The sequence below is a fragment of the Coenobita brevimanus genome, chromosome 7 (genome assembly GCF_032717465.1).
Source record: "Coenobita brevimanus isolate Jiangsu-jjx chromosome 7, ASM3271746v2, whole genome shotgun sequence".
Taxonomy (NCBI): domain Eukaryota; kingdom Metazoa; phylum Arthropoda; class Malacostraca; order Decapoda; family Coenobitidae; genus Coenobita; species Coenobita brevimanus.
The window spans coordinates 7147222-7163810 of record NC_136960.1 but is presented as its reverse complement, the minus strand read 5'-3'; the positions used below and the strand labels follow the sequence as shown (position 1 = coordinate 7163810).

The following is a 16589-nucleotide window of genomic DNA, read 5'->3' as shown; positions in this document are numbered from 1 at the left end:
CTGTCTCTAACCCCGCCTGGTTGAAAAATCACCCAAGCTGAATAAAACGGAATGATTATAGCAAGAATTAACCCAAGAAATATGCCATCTTTTTGAAGGAGCAAGTTTTAAGCCAACACCAAGACACCACATTTGAACTTGGGTTTGTGGGAAGCGAAAGAAATAGTCGAGTGGGAATGTTGTGACGTTTGTGGGTAGGAGAAAGGAGCTTGGAGAGGGTGTGGATGGATGGGGAGATAAACTGTGGAAGGAGAGAAGGAGATGGAGGTGGGACTGGGGTGGGATGTGGAAGGAAAGTGGAGAGGAGGTGAGAGGAGAGGAAAAAGGGCAGAGAGGGGGTTGATGGATGGGGAGGTAAACACTGGAAGAGGAGAGGGCGATGGAGGTGGAAGGGGTGTGGCAGGTGAGGAGGAGATGGGAGGGGAATACGGAGGGATGGAAAGGAGGAGAAACAGGAGACATGATGAGGGAGATGGCGGTGGGGGGGAGGCTGGATGTGGGAGGAAGGTGGGAAGGAGGCGAGAATGGAATATTTAGAGGAGGAGAGGGAGAGAAACAAGGGAAATGTTGTAACACTTGAGACATGATGGTGGTAGGCATGTTGGTAGGTGGACAGGATGTGGAAGGTTGAGTGGGGGAGAGGGGGATGGTGGATGCTGAAGGCTGTGGGTGGGAGGGGTTGAGGAAATACGTAAGAGGTGACGGAGGGAAGTAGGACTGAGAGAAGGGGAGGGAAGGGTAAGAGAGAGAGGGAAGGGAAGGGAATGGGAAGAGAGGGAGGGGAGGAAAGGAAAATGTTTCGACACTTGTGGTCAGAATGCAGGAGGGTGGAAATGGCAGGGTAGGTTTGGGAGGTAAGTATGCGAGGGCTGTGGGTGGGGTGCGAGCGGATGTGGTTGTTGTTGTTGTGGCCCCAGACTCATTCGGATGTGAACACGGTGGACTGCAGGCTGAAGTTGCCATTCTGCAGTCCACCATCCTCTGCGGTGGCTAGGGAGGGAGTTGAAGGACCTTTCTACAGCCGGGCAGTGGATCCTCCTGGTTATATTGGTGCCACCACTTGAAGGCGCCCCTCCCCAGCATCTCTAGTACAGTGAGAGAATATGTCATCGTAAAGTTTGGTAATTACATGGCTGTAAAATCTAACCATTTGAAATGAGTATCAAGAACCTATGTTCACTAAGGTTGGAATCGGAAATTTTGTCGCATAATATCTGATCATAATAGGTCAGTGTGTAAGTCGGAGCAGCATCTACCCGTAATATTGGCTAGCACCGTAGGCACCTCGTTCCTCAGTCTCTTACATCGTGTCTGCGAGTGGGAAACAGTTTGCGCGGAACGTGGCCTAGTGTAACGGAGTGTTCTGGCGGTTTTTATTTAGTTTATTGGACAGTGTGCGTTAAATTATCCGATTCCGACTTTAATGTTACTAAGCTTCACCGTCCAATTAAGACTTAAGGTATGTCTTGCTAGTTTTAAGTAATATGCGGCCCGTATTGGAAAGACACTTGATCCTGTCTCAATTTATGCTCCCCCAGCTGCACCACGGCCCTTCCTAATATTCGAGAGATGTGGGTGTGATGTGGGTGGAGTTTGGTCGTGGTGTGGGCGTAATGCGAGTGAGATACGGACGTTATGTGGGTGGGATATGGGCGTGGTATGGGCGTAATCAGAGTATTATGTAGGTGTGATATGGGTGGAATATGGGCGTGATGTGGGTGGGATGTGGGTGGATTATGGGTGTCATGTGGGTGGGATGTGGATGGATTATGGGCGTGATGTGGGTGGGATATGGGCTGAATCGTGCATGATGTGGGTGGAATATGCATGAGATGTGGATGGGATGTTGAGGTGGGTAGAATCTGGGCGTGGTGTGGGCGTACTGTGGGTGTGGTAGGGTAAATGTGCGCCCCCACCCACACGTACATACACCACCACCCTCCCTCCAAACCAACACTTTGAAAAATCACCGAGAAAGGCGTGGGAAATTGGTTTTGCTCTCCCTCGCCTGCACTCTCTCTGTTCTCCCTCCTACCCACCTCTCATTTTCACTTTCTCTCTCTCTTCTCTTTATTTGCTTTCTGTTATCTCTCTCCCCCTTCTCCCTTCATTTACACTCCTTTCTCTATCCGTCCTTGCTTTCACTTCGCCTCCTCTCTTTACTCTCTTTTCTCCTCTTCCTGCCTCCCTTTGTTCCGCTTCTGCCCTCATCAGACTTCATGCCCTATCTTTTTTTTCTTCCCTTTATTTGCTCTCTCTCTCTCTCTCTCTCTCTCTCTCTCTCTCTCTCTCTCTCTCTCTCTCTCTCTCTCAATTAACCTTACCCATTAACCCCACCCTACACTGGTATTTTCTCTCTCCATTAACGCTGCCTGTGTCCCCGTTCCTACCGTTTTCCGTTCCCGTTGGCTCTGTTAATGGTCTCAATCTCGTGGGTAGAGGGAGCAGGCACAGGAAAATCGTCCAGCGACACTCTAGGGCAGGAGACTCTATGTAACCAAGAAGATGAACGCAAATAATATTAATATAAGAGTTAACGCGTAAAAGATTTCCGAACAGTACCATAGTTAGTCCCCCCAATCGTTTTCTTTAACTGTTACCAGGCAAGACTTTCCATTCGAACCTCTTCCTCCTCCTCCTCTTCCTCCTCCTCCTCTTCCTCCTCCTCCTCCTCCTCATCATCATCATCATCATCATCATCATCACCTTATTCACTTCCTCCTCCTCTTCGTCTTCCTCCTCCTCCTCATCATCATCATCATCCTTATTCTTCTCCTCCTCATGATCATCATGATCATCATCATCATCGTCATCATCATCATCATCATCATCATCATCTGCCTGGGAAAATACCGTGCCTTGCCCAGTGTGTAGTGGGAAAAGCATACCAAGGAATTGAGACCATCTACCCTTTCATCCCATCATTATCCATTCTTCATTCACCCCTACACACACACACACACACACACACACACACACACACACACACACACACACACACACACACACACACACACACACACACACACACACACACACACACACACACACACACACACACACACACACACACACACACACACACACACACACACACACACACACACACACACACAATTGATTACTATACCACCACAAACTTCATATAATATGATCTGGTAATGTAATCAAATAGTGCAATGCCTGTACTGTTATTGTAAGCTGTGGATGAAATGAATGTTGTTTTATCTCCACCAGTAGACTGTGAACCGTAGCAATGTCATAAAAAAAAACTCCATATTAAAGTGGCAGATCGATTGGGATGAGTTTATGCAATGACAAACACTGGATCCGTGAGTGTGTGTGTGTGTGTGTGTGTGTGTGTGTGTGTGTGTGTGTGTGTGTGTTTAGATTTATACAATGAGCTTTTGGCATAATCACATCAGTAATGGTATATCAGGTTGTGTGAATTAAGTGTTTGTGTCCTCACCAAGCACCGTGATATGATAATACTTAGCTGGCTGTTATGAGTTTGTCAGTATCAAACACTACATTGTATCTACGTAACGACACATTATGCTATTACAACGCCAAGAGGCAGAGAATGGTATCCTTGCATTATCGCCGTCAGTCTTCATAGTCAGAATGTACTGTAATGATTTTACACTAACTTGGCCTAAAACTGTAATAACCATATCTTGAATGCCGGGCTGTAAAAATGGATTCACACTAGAATATGATGCTAGCCACGAAGAAGTGCAATGGAGAGATGTAGAGCTATAGCAATGTCTTTTTCTCCCACTGAAGGACGTGAAATAAGCTGCTGAAGGACGAAAATCTGGGCCAAGTTACGATGAGAGGAGTATATTATGAACCAGTATCAAGCACAGTATTCATCAACGCACGGCCACATCGTGCTATGATAACGCTAAGAAGGAAATACTAATTAATTTTGTATTATCCTTCTCAGTTAAATTGCTGCTTCATGAGGCACAGCATAATTAACAGTTAAGAAGTAGGCTAGTCACGTTGCATTATGTATATAAGGAATCTAATAATGTATAATGATCTTGAAGCATCGTCATACATTATTTTGGTTCATCAGAGCATTAAATCACAGTATATAATGTCTGTAGCCCAGCAGTACTCATTAATGGCCTGCCACATCATCACTTTCATCTTGTAGTTTTTAATTATAATGTATAATTGAATCCTGCCATTTATGGAGGCATCCCCTAATGTATTCTGCTGCAAGCCCGCGAGTTTATTAAAAATTTATTGTTATTATTATTATTATTATTATTATATTACAAACCACCTTCACACACACACACACACACACACACACACACACACACACACACACACACACACACACACACACACACACACACACACACACACACACACACACACACACACACACACACAGAATTCACCCATTCCCTTGTTTCCCGTACCTCTCTCCTTCTCTCTTATTCCCTGCCTTCTCTTCAGTCCTTTCCCTTTGCCACCTACATACCTTACGCCACCCACTAAATACTGATCTTTCCCTTCTCTTACTCTTTTTTCTCATTCTTTCCTCTTTTCGTGTTTCTTCTCTCTCCTTTCTCTGAGATTCACCTCCTCCAACATTTCGGTCTCCCGCTGTTTTCATTTTCTTTCTATCTGTCATCTCCCTTTTCTTTCTTCCTTTCAGTGCTGCTCCTGTCATTTCCATCCCCCCTTCCTCCTCTCCCTTGCTCCGTTCTCTCTCCGTCCTTTTGTGTCCTCTCTTCTCGTCTCTCCTCTCTTCTCCTCAGTATTTATATCAACCTTGATTTCCCTTCTTTCCCTCCTATGTTCTCCTTTCCTTTACCCTTCCTTCTGCCTCATATATGTACACTTACCACTCCCTTTCTCTCCCTTCCTCGCTTTATTACTCACTTCCGTTTTTCTTCTCATCTCTTCTCTTTTCCTTCCCTCACCTCTTCTTCCTGTGAATATACGAGTAGCTTTTTCTACACACACACCCTCCCTTCAATTCAGCCTGCCACCCTGTGCTTCCCTCCTCCCTCTCTCTGTTCTCCCCTTTCTTTTATCTCCGTCACTCCCCCTTCTCTCTTCTCCCTCCCCTTCTCCTCTCTTTCCATTTCCCCTCTGCCTACCCTCACCATCCCTCCATCATTTCAGCCCCTGCCCTATTTTCCCCCTTCCTTGCACACCTGGTCTTTTTCCAGTTCTCTTCCTTACCACTACCCTGTCTCTGTTCCTCTCTGCCTCTCTCCTCTCCCCTCTTCTCCTCCTATCGTCTCCTCTCTCTCCCTTCCTTCTCTCTGTTCCCCTCTACCTCTCTTCTCTCCTCTTTCTCCTTTCCTCTTATATTCACCTCTCTCCCCATCTCTCTTCCTTTCCTTCCATTCCCTCATTTTCCCATATCTCCCCTCCCCACCCTGTCTTCACCCACATTCCTTTCACCAATTTCACCTCCCCTCATCCTTTTCTTTTCTCCCTTCTCTTCCCCTTTCCTTATTTCCTTTCCTTTCGTCAACTCCACTTCCTCCCTTTATCATCTCATTCCCGTCTCCTCTCCCCGTTTCTACAGTTCCCTTCCTTTATCTTCTCTTCTCTTCCCCTCTTCTCTCCATTCTCTCCCTTTATCATCTCTGCTCTTCCTCCCAGCTCCATCTGTTTCCCACCTGCCTCTTTCCCACCCAAGCCGATATTTTTGCTACACTATTAAGCTAACCTGTAAATAATGAGGGCCAGCGAGAGAGAGAGAGAGAGAGAGAGAGAGAGAGAGAGAGAGAGAGAGAGAGAGAGGGAGAGAGAGAGAGAGAGAGAGAGAGAGAGAGAGAGAGAGAGACGTGTGTGTGTGTGTTTATATGTGCATCCGTGTTTGTATATGTACGTGTGTGTGTGTGTGTGTGTGTGTGTGTGTGTGTGTGTGTGTGTGTGTGTGTGTGTGTGTGTGTGTGTGTGCGTGCAGTCAGAACACAGCCACAAATTTTCACATGCAATTAACGCCTCTCATCCCAGGCACGCGATTGAAGGGTTAGGAGAGAGAGAGAGAGAGAGAGCTTGTCTGTCTGTCTGTCTGCCGCTTTATCTGTCTCTCTGTCTGTATTTGTCTGTATATCTGTCTGTCTCTGTCTGTCTATCTTTCAGTGTATATTATCTCCTTTGCGCATCTATTTCTCTCTCTCTCTCTCTCTCTCTCTCTTTTGTCTAAGTTTTTGGTAACTCATGGCATCGGGCCAAAGGATGGAGCGAGAAAATTGGGACGAGAGTGGAAGAGGCGACTTGAATTTAGGAAAGGAAAGGGGTTTGGTGGGAATGAGAGGGAATATATACAGAAGAGGATGTGTGTGTGTGTGTGTGTGTGTGTGTGTGTGTGTGTGTGAGAAGAAAGGAGCGAAAGGATGCGAGGATGAGAAACGAGAAATACAGAGGGAAAAATGGTGTGCAGGCAAGAAAGGGAATCAGAGGAAAGAAATTGAGTTGAAAACAGGATTTGTGAGAGATGGGCGGTGAAGCAAATCAGAGAATGAAAGAGGATGAAAGAGGAGAGGGATACGGAGAAGAGAAAGAAGAAAGAGAGAAGGAAAGCCGAAGAAGAAAGTAAAAAAAGGAACCAAAGGCGAGAGCTGGAGACAGGCTTTGGGAGAGAGGGGTGGTTGGGGTGATAATACGGGATGATAGACAGTGGGGATAAGTGAGAGAGAGAGAGAGAGAGAGACCCCTGTTTATGTTCCTCTCCTCCCGTCTCTCTCATTCCCACCAAGCCTCTTTGCTTTCTTTCTTTTTAGGTCCTTCTTCCACTCTGGACCCAATTTTCTCTCTCCATCCTCTGGCCCGCTGCCATTTTTAAAGAAATCCTTGAAAAAAAAAGAAAGACAAAGAAAAGAAACTTGAAATGTTACCTATCTTTTCATAAACACGCTACACACAGGAAAAGAAAAAAAGTATCACGCGGATTATGGAGGAAACAGTATGACTCCAGGGCGTGTGTTGGGCGTGTGTTAGGCGGTTCTGGAAACATTACGAAAGGCATTGAACTAACCTTGAGCCATTTTTTTCCCCGTGTTTACATAGAAGGAACGATATTTGAGGTTTCCCATCGTACGCCTCGTAAAACAAAAATACGAAAAATTGATTTGTTAGAAGAATAGGTTTGACTTTGCCTCAGCTGTAGTTGGTGTTAGTGAATGATCTTACTACCTGGCAAGAGAATCTGGCTCAGGTTAGCCACCATCTCCAGTCGTTAGCCAGCGACGAACAAAGTGATCCCCGTTCACCCCCATCCACCAGCATTATCACCCAATGCATCATTCCCTTTATTTCCACCACCAGCCCCTTCATTACTTCCATCGTCACGCCACCACCGCCGCCACCCATCAGACTCACACTTTTAACACCATCCATCATACTAATCATTCATTACCCCTTCGATGTGAATACGCCTGATGCATCCAGTTCTTGCTTTGATGATGATGATGATGCTGATGATGATGATGATCCTATGGGGCAGTTAACCCACTAAGTCTGAAAATATTTTTGTTTTCATATTTTTCATGCTTGTTTCTGACGAGTTTAATCAGCTGAGGAAAGATTATTAGATCTTCTGGAATTAGGTATAGCCTGTCCATAAAAAGCCCCTTCAGTGAGAGAAACCTTTCCTGAGTAAAATCTTCTGATAGCTTAAAAAAATGAACAAAAAATAATGTCACCCGAATTCATGGAGTTACGGAATCAGAAACAGTCTCCATTTATTCATTCAGTGAGATGTCTTTTTTTTTTTTTTTTTCCTGCGGCAGCCAGACTTTCTTTTAATTGTTCTACGGCTTGACTTAATCTCGTGCCTTCATCTGAGGGAACTGGGTCACATACAACTTGAATACTAATACCTGGTTGCGTGAAATTCAATAAGGCTTAGTTATGAGGCTGGATTAAGTCCCCTTGGTTACTAATCAAATCGTCCCTTCCATCTAGCGACATTTACCCACCAACTGGACCGAGAGGGGTTAGGGGTCATCGTTAGGGTAAAATAAAAGGGCTATATGTAAGGAATTAGAAACAGTCTATTGGTTTTTTTTTTTACGACTCATTTTCTTACTATTGCAACAACTGGGCTTTTTTGCTGCCGCTGGACTCTTATATTTTATTTATGTATTTAGTTTTGCTAGCGCCAGGCTCGTTTATTCAGGACATGGGAGGGTGTGCTAGTGAGGGGGACAACACAGGGTCGTGCTCACCCTCACGCCAGCACAAGGTAGCAACAGTGCCGCTGGGGTGGGGATCAGATGGACTTACTGCAGAATCTGTTTTGAAGGATTTTCTCCCCCTCTCTCCCTCCCCTTCCCCTTCCCTCCTCTGCACGCATCCCTCCCTACTATAGTCGGTTTGTTTTCACCTGACAGAACTGGGCCATTACTGCAACTTGAATACTGAGTGGTGGTTTAATGAAATTTGATGAACCTTAGTGATTGGTAAGGTAGGAATGAGTTTCGTTGGCCACTAATTAAATCAACCCTCCAGTCTGACTACACCTGTCCAAACTGAGCTGGAAGGGGATAGGGATCTTTTTCAAGTTCGATTACATGCGCTATACACCCACCTCTCTCTTATTCATCCCTCCCCACTCTCACTGCAAATCCCATAAATTTCCCTCCCCTCCTCTTTCGTTCCCCTCTCCCATTTCCCCTTCCCTTTCCCCCACCCCCTGTCCAGTGACTCCTCCCCCCCGTCTACTCTAACAGCTCTCTACACTCATTTCTCCCTCTCATGGTCCCTCCTACACCCATTCTTTCCCCTCCCTCCTCCCTGTTCACCCTTCTCACTCCCTCGCTCCCTTCCTCACCCTTACCACTCGACATGCACTCCTCCCTGTCTACCCCAGCCTCTCTTTATGCATCTACTGCTCTCCCGTTTTTCTCCCTCCCTTCTCCGGTTCTCCCTCCTTCCTTCCCAGTTTTTACCCCTTCCATCCTTCCCCTCTTCTCCTACCCCTCAATCCTTCCTTGCTCCATTTTACCCCTCCTTCCTTCCTCATTTCTCTTTCCCTTCCACCTTTCCCCTTCCCCATTCTTCTTTCCTTCCTCCTTTATTTGTCTTTCCCCCGTCTTCCCCTCGTCTCTCCCTACACTCACCCTTCCCTCCCTGCCTCTCCTAATAGACCTACTCATATACGTATTTCATCCCTCTTATGACTCGTATTGCAGCCCCTTTCCCTCCCCCTATCTTGCTCCCTCTTTCCTCACTTTCTCCTTCCTTTTCATTCCATCTCCATCTCCTCACAGTTCCCTTCTCCCTCTTCCCTCTTCTTCCCTCCTCCTCTTCCCCCTTCTTTCTTTTCCTTTCCTCCTTCCCTCCCCTCAGCTTCCCTCTCCTTCCCATCTCCCCTCCTCTCTTCCCCCTCCTAACTTTCTCCCTTTTTCTTCCCCTTCCTACACTTTCCCCTCCCCTTCCCTCTTCCCCTTCCTTTCCTTCTTCCCTGCCCCTTCCCTTTCCAACTACCTTCTCCCCTCCTGTGCCCTCCCCTCACCCACTTACCTCACCCTGACTCACCTAACAACTCACTACATCACTTCATTCCTCTCATGAACGTTTTTTACTCCTCTTCTCTTGTTCCCTCTCCTCTTACTCCCCCTTTCTTTTTCGGTCATTTTTTCATCATTGGTTGAGTGGGGAGGAAGGAGAGTAGAGATGGGAAAGGAGTAGGTGAGAAGCGTATGAGAGAGGGATGTGTGAGCTGGAGAGAGGGCAGTCAAATGGCAAGGACAGGGTGACATGGAGGCGATTTGTTTGTGTCCACCTCTTTCGAGATTTAGATAGATAGATTCATAGGTAGATAGATAGTTGGATAAATAGATAAACAGACAGATAGATAGATAGAAAAGAAGGTATTGGAGGAGTAGGCTTTAGGTGTATGGTTTCTGGTCGGTTATTCTGGAGGGAGTATGAAAAACCTCTAATTATGTATTTACCTATAGTAGTAATATACAGTGTTATGGTGAGCTTGTGTTGTTCTGCCTCCATAGCTGTGTATATCATGACATTTTGTATATATATCCCTGGTGTGTGTGTGTGCGTGTGTGTGTGTGTGTGTGTGTGTGTGTGTGTGTAATTTTCAGTCTAACTACTGACTCATTCTCTCTCTCCCCCCTCTTCTCCTCCCCTAGCCACGCCCCCACCAGCTGTTCCAACACTAATTCATTTCACACTTTAACCCCTTCACTCTCATAATTATCCTGCTTAATTTATTCCTACTACCTCCACACGGTTTTAATCTCTCTCTCTCTCTCTCTCTCTCTCTCTCTCTCTCTCTCTCTCTCTCTCTCTCTCTCTCTCTCTCTCTCAGCCTAGCCTCGGGTTCCTAAGTCTCGCAAGTGTTATTATGGGACTGACTGTTACTCTGTTTTAGTTTATTTATTTTCTTTTATCTCTTTCCCTCTTCATACATTTTTATCTTTTGCCCTTTCTTTTCCTTTTTTTTTTTTTAGATTTGGATGGGTAGTCGTTTTCAGACAGGATTGCCTCGTGGAAACACCAATTTATTTTATCTTCGCTTTTCATATTGGCTCTTGCTTTAGTTTTCCTTTTTTTACCCCTCACACTACGAAAGGTTTGTCTTGGGTAAAATTATTCTGTCTATCTTTCTGTCTTTCGTTCACTACATTATTGCCGTATAAAAAGCAAGGGGAGCCACTTGCTCGTCCCTTATGGGCCGCATCCAGTTGAAATGCCTGAGCCCACTAAACAGCCAGGTGTCTGGTTGGTTATGTGGTTACCACCCAATGTTGCTGTGGTGCCCTTGGCTGTTAGAAACCATTGGCTTGTCACTCAGTGCAGAGTAACCTAATGGTAGCTCAAGATAGTTCAACATCGAGTAAGATGATGGTGGGCGTTGTCATTTGCCATTAAAAATAGATATACAGTATATAAATAATAAAAGACGTCATCGTTGAGAAGGGAGATTAATGTTTTCCGTAACTGCGCCACTGCATTAGCGACATGAATCCTTGAGGCAATAAACACTTAGGCCATCACTGGTTGACTCAGGCCCCGCCGCCTTGACTACCGGGAAGGCAGGTGTTTCACGAGACCTTAAATATTTGCAAATATTTGGCATCATTAGCCCTCACTTACCTGCGCTTCAGCCTCACTCCACGTTTATCCGTCTTTACCTATGTTTTTAGCTTTTCTTTTCTTTTCTTTTTTCATTAATTCTCACTTACCTCTGCTTCGTCCTTCCTCCACGTTTACCCCATCTTTCCTTATGTTTTTAATTTTCTTCCTTCTTCGGTAATCCTCATTTACCTGCGCATCACCTTCATGTTTATTCCATCTTTTATGTTTCTACCTTTTTCCTCTCTTCTGTATCAAGTTACCTTTTTTTTCTTAAACTCACTCCACGTTTATTTCCTCCCTCCTCATATTTTTAACTTTTCCTTCATTCTCACATTGCTTTCTTGTAATAATGTATCTCATATTTTCTACTCTTCATTTCACATCGTCCTTCTTGTCACTTCCTGTTTTTTTTTCTTTTTCCTCCCACACACTTTTCTTGTAATAATTCTTTTTTTCCTTCCTTTTTCCATTTCTTCTCTTTCTTCTTTTCCCTTCACCCTTTTTCCCCTTTTCTTCTTCACACTTCTCTTTTAATATCTCATATATTTTTCGTCCACTTCCCGTTTCATCTCATTCTTCTTGTCACTATTTTTATTTTTCATTCTCCATTTCTTACTTTTCTTCCATCTTCCTTGTATTTTAAACGTTGTCATTCACTCTCACCTGTTCTTTATATATTCTCTCATTCTTTTCCACTTCTTTCATACCTTTAACTTTTCTTTCTTCTTCCAGTTTCCTTTTTTTCACACTTATCCTTATTTTTTCCCCTCGAGAATCCATTGTTTACCTTACCTCACTCTTCTTTTGAATTCCTCTTCCTATTTCCCTTAACGTTTTCTCCCTTCTCACCACTTTCCTCCATCTCCTCCTCGGCTAACGTGCCCGGCGGGAGTATAAACAGATAAGGATAACCTTTCGGCTGACGTGGTTTTTTGAGCTGAATAAAATCGTATCATTTATAAAGGCTCCAACATACATGCATACGTCGGCTTGCGTCACTTAATGGCGGCTTTCCATGCTGCACGATCTCTGGCAGCCTGCCTATTCAGTCCCTTGTCCCTGAGGTCACACTGTTTGACTTCGTCCCTAATCAAGATCTGCCTCTTGCAACCCGACCCTCGACTTTCACACTTTTTCCGCACCCGGTTGTCATCCCGCCCTCCACCCTCTCCACCTGCCCAAACCATCTCTGTCTACTCCTCATCACAACACCAGTACACTCGTAGTGCTGGAATGAAGTATAAAGGAGTACCGGGTAATTCTCGATGAAGTCATTAACCCCTTCAGGCTAATTACGACGTTAAGTTTTCAGCGACTTTTCGACTTCAAGGAATTAGATACCCGTGTATACATAGCCTTCTTGTAGTAGGAAAATTATGATTGAAAATAAGTCATCGGGCTGAAGGGTTTACGTGATTTTTTTTTTCTTTTGCTGTGATGCATTTCTCGAGCTAAAAAGAAAAAATCTTGTGATATTACGCAGAAGAAAATTTTAAAACCACAATTCGTACAATTTTTTTTTTTAAATGCCGGTTAATCCCACGATAATACTGATCTCTTTCCTCCTCCTCATTCTCCCTTCCCCCCCCACACCCGTACCCCTCCCTCTCACCCACACCCCTCCCTCTTACCCATAGAGGTCTTACCCATACTCCTCCCCTCCATCCGCCTTTCAGATCACCCGTCTCCTCAGGTGGGCAGAAGGCAAGAATCCGCGGTATGTCTGTGGTGGAATTAGCGTCCTTTGTCATACCATCACACCACCACACCCCCAGCCGAGTTACCTGCCACCCCCTACCCACTTATCTGCCACCCCCCACTGCCTTCCCCCACCCACCTACCAACCTTTACCTTCTCGTATCCATCCACCCCCCTGTCACCCCCACCTACCCACCCACACGCCACCCCCCGCTAACTTTCCCACCTCCTCCCTACCTGCCCCCTCCCTCGCTGGCATTCCCTGCTTACCTACCTACCTGCCTCCCCAACTGCCTTCCCCACCCACCCACCTGCCATCCCCACTAGCTTCCCCACCTACCCACCCTCACCAGCTTCCCCCACCTTCCACTACCTTCTCCCACCTCCCCTGTTTTGATGATGATGATGATGATGATGGTGATGATGATGATGATGATGATGATGATGATGATGATGATGATATGCAAAATAAAGCTCTAAGGAAGATGGTACAGAAGCCCCTCTTTTTTTTTTTTTTTTTTTAAGAATACTGACTTCCCAAGGTCTTTGTTGCTTAAAATTTATTCTCTCCTGTCTCATCTCTTCTACTTCCGCCTCTCTCTCTCTCTCTCTCTCTCTCTCTCTCTCACACACACACACACACACACACACACACACACACACACACACACACACACACACACACACACACACACACACACACACACACACACACACACACACACACACACACACACACTCCTGTCTTACTCTCACTCTGCCTCACCTCAGTCCTGCCTCACTCTGATTTACGCTCGATCTATGCATCATCATCATCATCATCATCATCATCATCATCATCATCATCATCATCAGTCCACTGCAGAATAAAAGCCTCTCATCTTTTTCCACTCCGACCTATTGGCTGTTAGCTTATTTTTCTTCATATATCTGCCTAATTCCTCCACTCCTTCCTTTACGGTCCCGTTCCATAATATTTCTCAAAAGTTTTCGCGTTTTTGTTTCTTTTTGGCTTCGTACCCTTGCTCTTGGCGTGTCTCCTTCAATGTAGAGTCGGTCAGTCGAGAAATTCAATATTGCTTCTGCTCTCTCTCTCTCTCTCTCTCTCTCTCGCTGTAAGATACATTCTGGCAATTCTGACGTGGTTTTACGGAGGCATTACTATATAAATATCCTTTAGTACTCTTCTGCCCTATTGATATTCCCGCTTTCTTCCTGATGTTTTTACGAGGCGGCGCGGTGTTTGTTGTGTTCCGTGCGGTCAAACTTGAGTGTGGGTGCGGTGGTTGTTGGTGCCGCAGCCGCAGTCACCACTTCCGCCTGCGACACTCACCACCACACCACACCGCACACCCTTACCGCCACCACCACACCACCACCTGCACCGCCATCTGTTTCCCAGCCTCTCACCATCGCCATAACAGCCACATCCTCAACCCACGCTCCTCCATATCTGACATAGGGACATTGATACGTAGGAAATACATATAACACATATCCAGTGACCCATAGCGAGATTATCCACTGAAAAAAAAAAAAAAAATCTAATGATTTTGTGTGAGAAAGGGATAACAAAGGGCAAGGTTTTTCCCCACTCATCCCAGCTCCTAGAACACACACACACACACACACACACACACACACACACACAAGAAAAAACGAAAAAAAACACAGGATTATTCTGAAGACCAGGCATGAAACTACACCACAGGAGAGGAAATACTCTGAACTGTACACCACCTCAAAAAGTTACAGATCTGGAAAAAGGTACACAGTCGCAAATCGTTGTCTTTTAATATTCGATTGTCAAACAGTCGTCTGCGTGTGTTGTTAATTTTTCATAATGAGATGTAGTAACAGAGTTAGGATGATGGAACGGAAGCATGTAACTCCAGATGTACAATCAGGAGCTAAAGTTTGTGGCAGTGGAAGGTCTTTATGAAATGTTTTTATGTGGGAGCAATTTGAAGCAACAGACACGGGGTATGAAAGGGAAGGATACTCTCTGATGTTGAAGGAAGGATGGGAACTATGGAGAACAGGATACATAGTTGGCAGGGATTTGTCGGCGAATTTTTGCTCACAGCTGTACACAGATCAGTTCAGTATAAGACAAGTGAAGGCAAATAGCGTGACCAGCATGACATGACAGGACGGCGGGTGTCATGTGGCGGGGAAGGGAGTGACAGTCACATGTGTCAGGTTAGCCATTTTGTAGCTGTGCCAGATTTTTCCGCTTTTCTCGTGTTTTCTTTATTTCGTTTGCCTTTTTTTCCTGACGGAACTGGGCCACTCCCACTCTTAGAATATATACTAAGTTTTGCATGAAATTCGGCGAGCGATCGTCTTCGTTACTTCTCATATCAACCCTCCAGCAAGTAGAGTCTTAGTATTGTCTTATTCTGCTATTGGGCTTCGGGAAATAGGTCTACAAAAGGAAAAAACCTGGGCCATGTTAAGGTGAATGGACTATAGTTATTTTCAAGGGATCATTTGTACGTGGCGACATTCCGAGCACCTTTTGAGATCAAGTTTACCGTCTCCCCTCCCCCTCCCCCCCCTCACACACATCAACCCTGACACTTACCACACCCCCTTCCCCTTCACATACCTTCTTCCCCTTGACACACCCCTCCCCTTCACATATCACCGCTGACTGACCACACCCCCTTTCCCTTTACTCCTCCCTCCTCCCTCAAGCACTCCCTCCTAGCTCACAGACTCCCCCTCCCCTCACAGACTCCCTCTCCCACTCATTGGTCACTCCTTCCACAGACTACACACCCGTCCCCCTCACACATCACCCTTAAACAGAGCACACTCTTTCTCCCTCCCAAGTTACTCCTCACTGACCCCTCCCTACTCCTACCTCACTCCTCACAACCCCATCCCATTCCTCCATTACCTCACCCCTGATACAGAGCACACCGCCCCTTCCTTTCCTCCCCCCCCTCACCGCCCCCTTACACATCATCCATAACACAGATCACCCCCACTCCTCCCCCTATCCCCACCCGAACCCCTCACCAATGCCCTCACCAATGCCCTCACCCCTCTCACCCCTGACACAGACTAACAGCGTTCCACTCACAGCTGTCTGGGCATCCTCAACACCATGCATGGGCAGCCTCTCTAAGTCAGCGGGCGGATTATGATATTGGTATCGGTGCCTGGGCTACTTCCGTTTGGAATTCCGAAAGTATATTTGTAGTGAAAAATAATTGTCTAAGTAAGAATTGCAATGTCATTATAAATATGTCTTCAGATAATTGAACATTTTTATATGCATTGTGATGCATTGCGAACGAAATCCTGTCCTTGCATTACGAGGCAAATATCCTCCCTACGTGGTGAACGGCTGGGGAAAGATACACGATTAATTCACAATTGTTAGTCCATGATTTATACTAAAACGAAAAAAAAAAAAGGTGTATTCCATTTCAGTATTACTTTTTTTTTTTCTTACTAGTCACGTCGGCTTGGATGACTTTCACAGCCAGTTAAAACATGGAGGAATATTTTTTATGTCGCAGTTTTGGTATATTTTCTATCTGTTCATCTGTGAGCTGGCATCTGTGTTTGGACTTGATAAACTTCATCGGAGAGAAAACTTGTTCTCTTAAATATGTGTTGCCAAAAAAGACGATCTTCTTCCTTGAAAATGCAGTGAGGTTTGGGTATTTATAACCTGATAAGTATTTACTATAACCTGTTTTTGGTGTTGGGTATTTATGATATGAGGGGTATTTACAATAAAATATGTGTGTGGTATTTTCATTACACTTTTAAAAATGTGAGAAGCG

At 45.3% G+C, this 16589-nt stretch overlaps 1 protein-coding gene across 1 annotated transcript in view; it reads left to right on the top strand.

The window, feature by feature from the left end:
• Nucleotides 1-8167: 8167 nt before the first annotated feature.
• Nucleotides 8168-16589, top strand: part of LOC145404753 (protein sax-3-like) — a 99129-nt gene continuing 90707 nt past the window's right edge. The window contains 1 exon segment of the mRNA XM_080276300.1: nucleotides 8168-8250. Coding sequence (XP_080132426.1) covers nucleotides 8168-8250 — 83 coding nt within the window.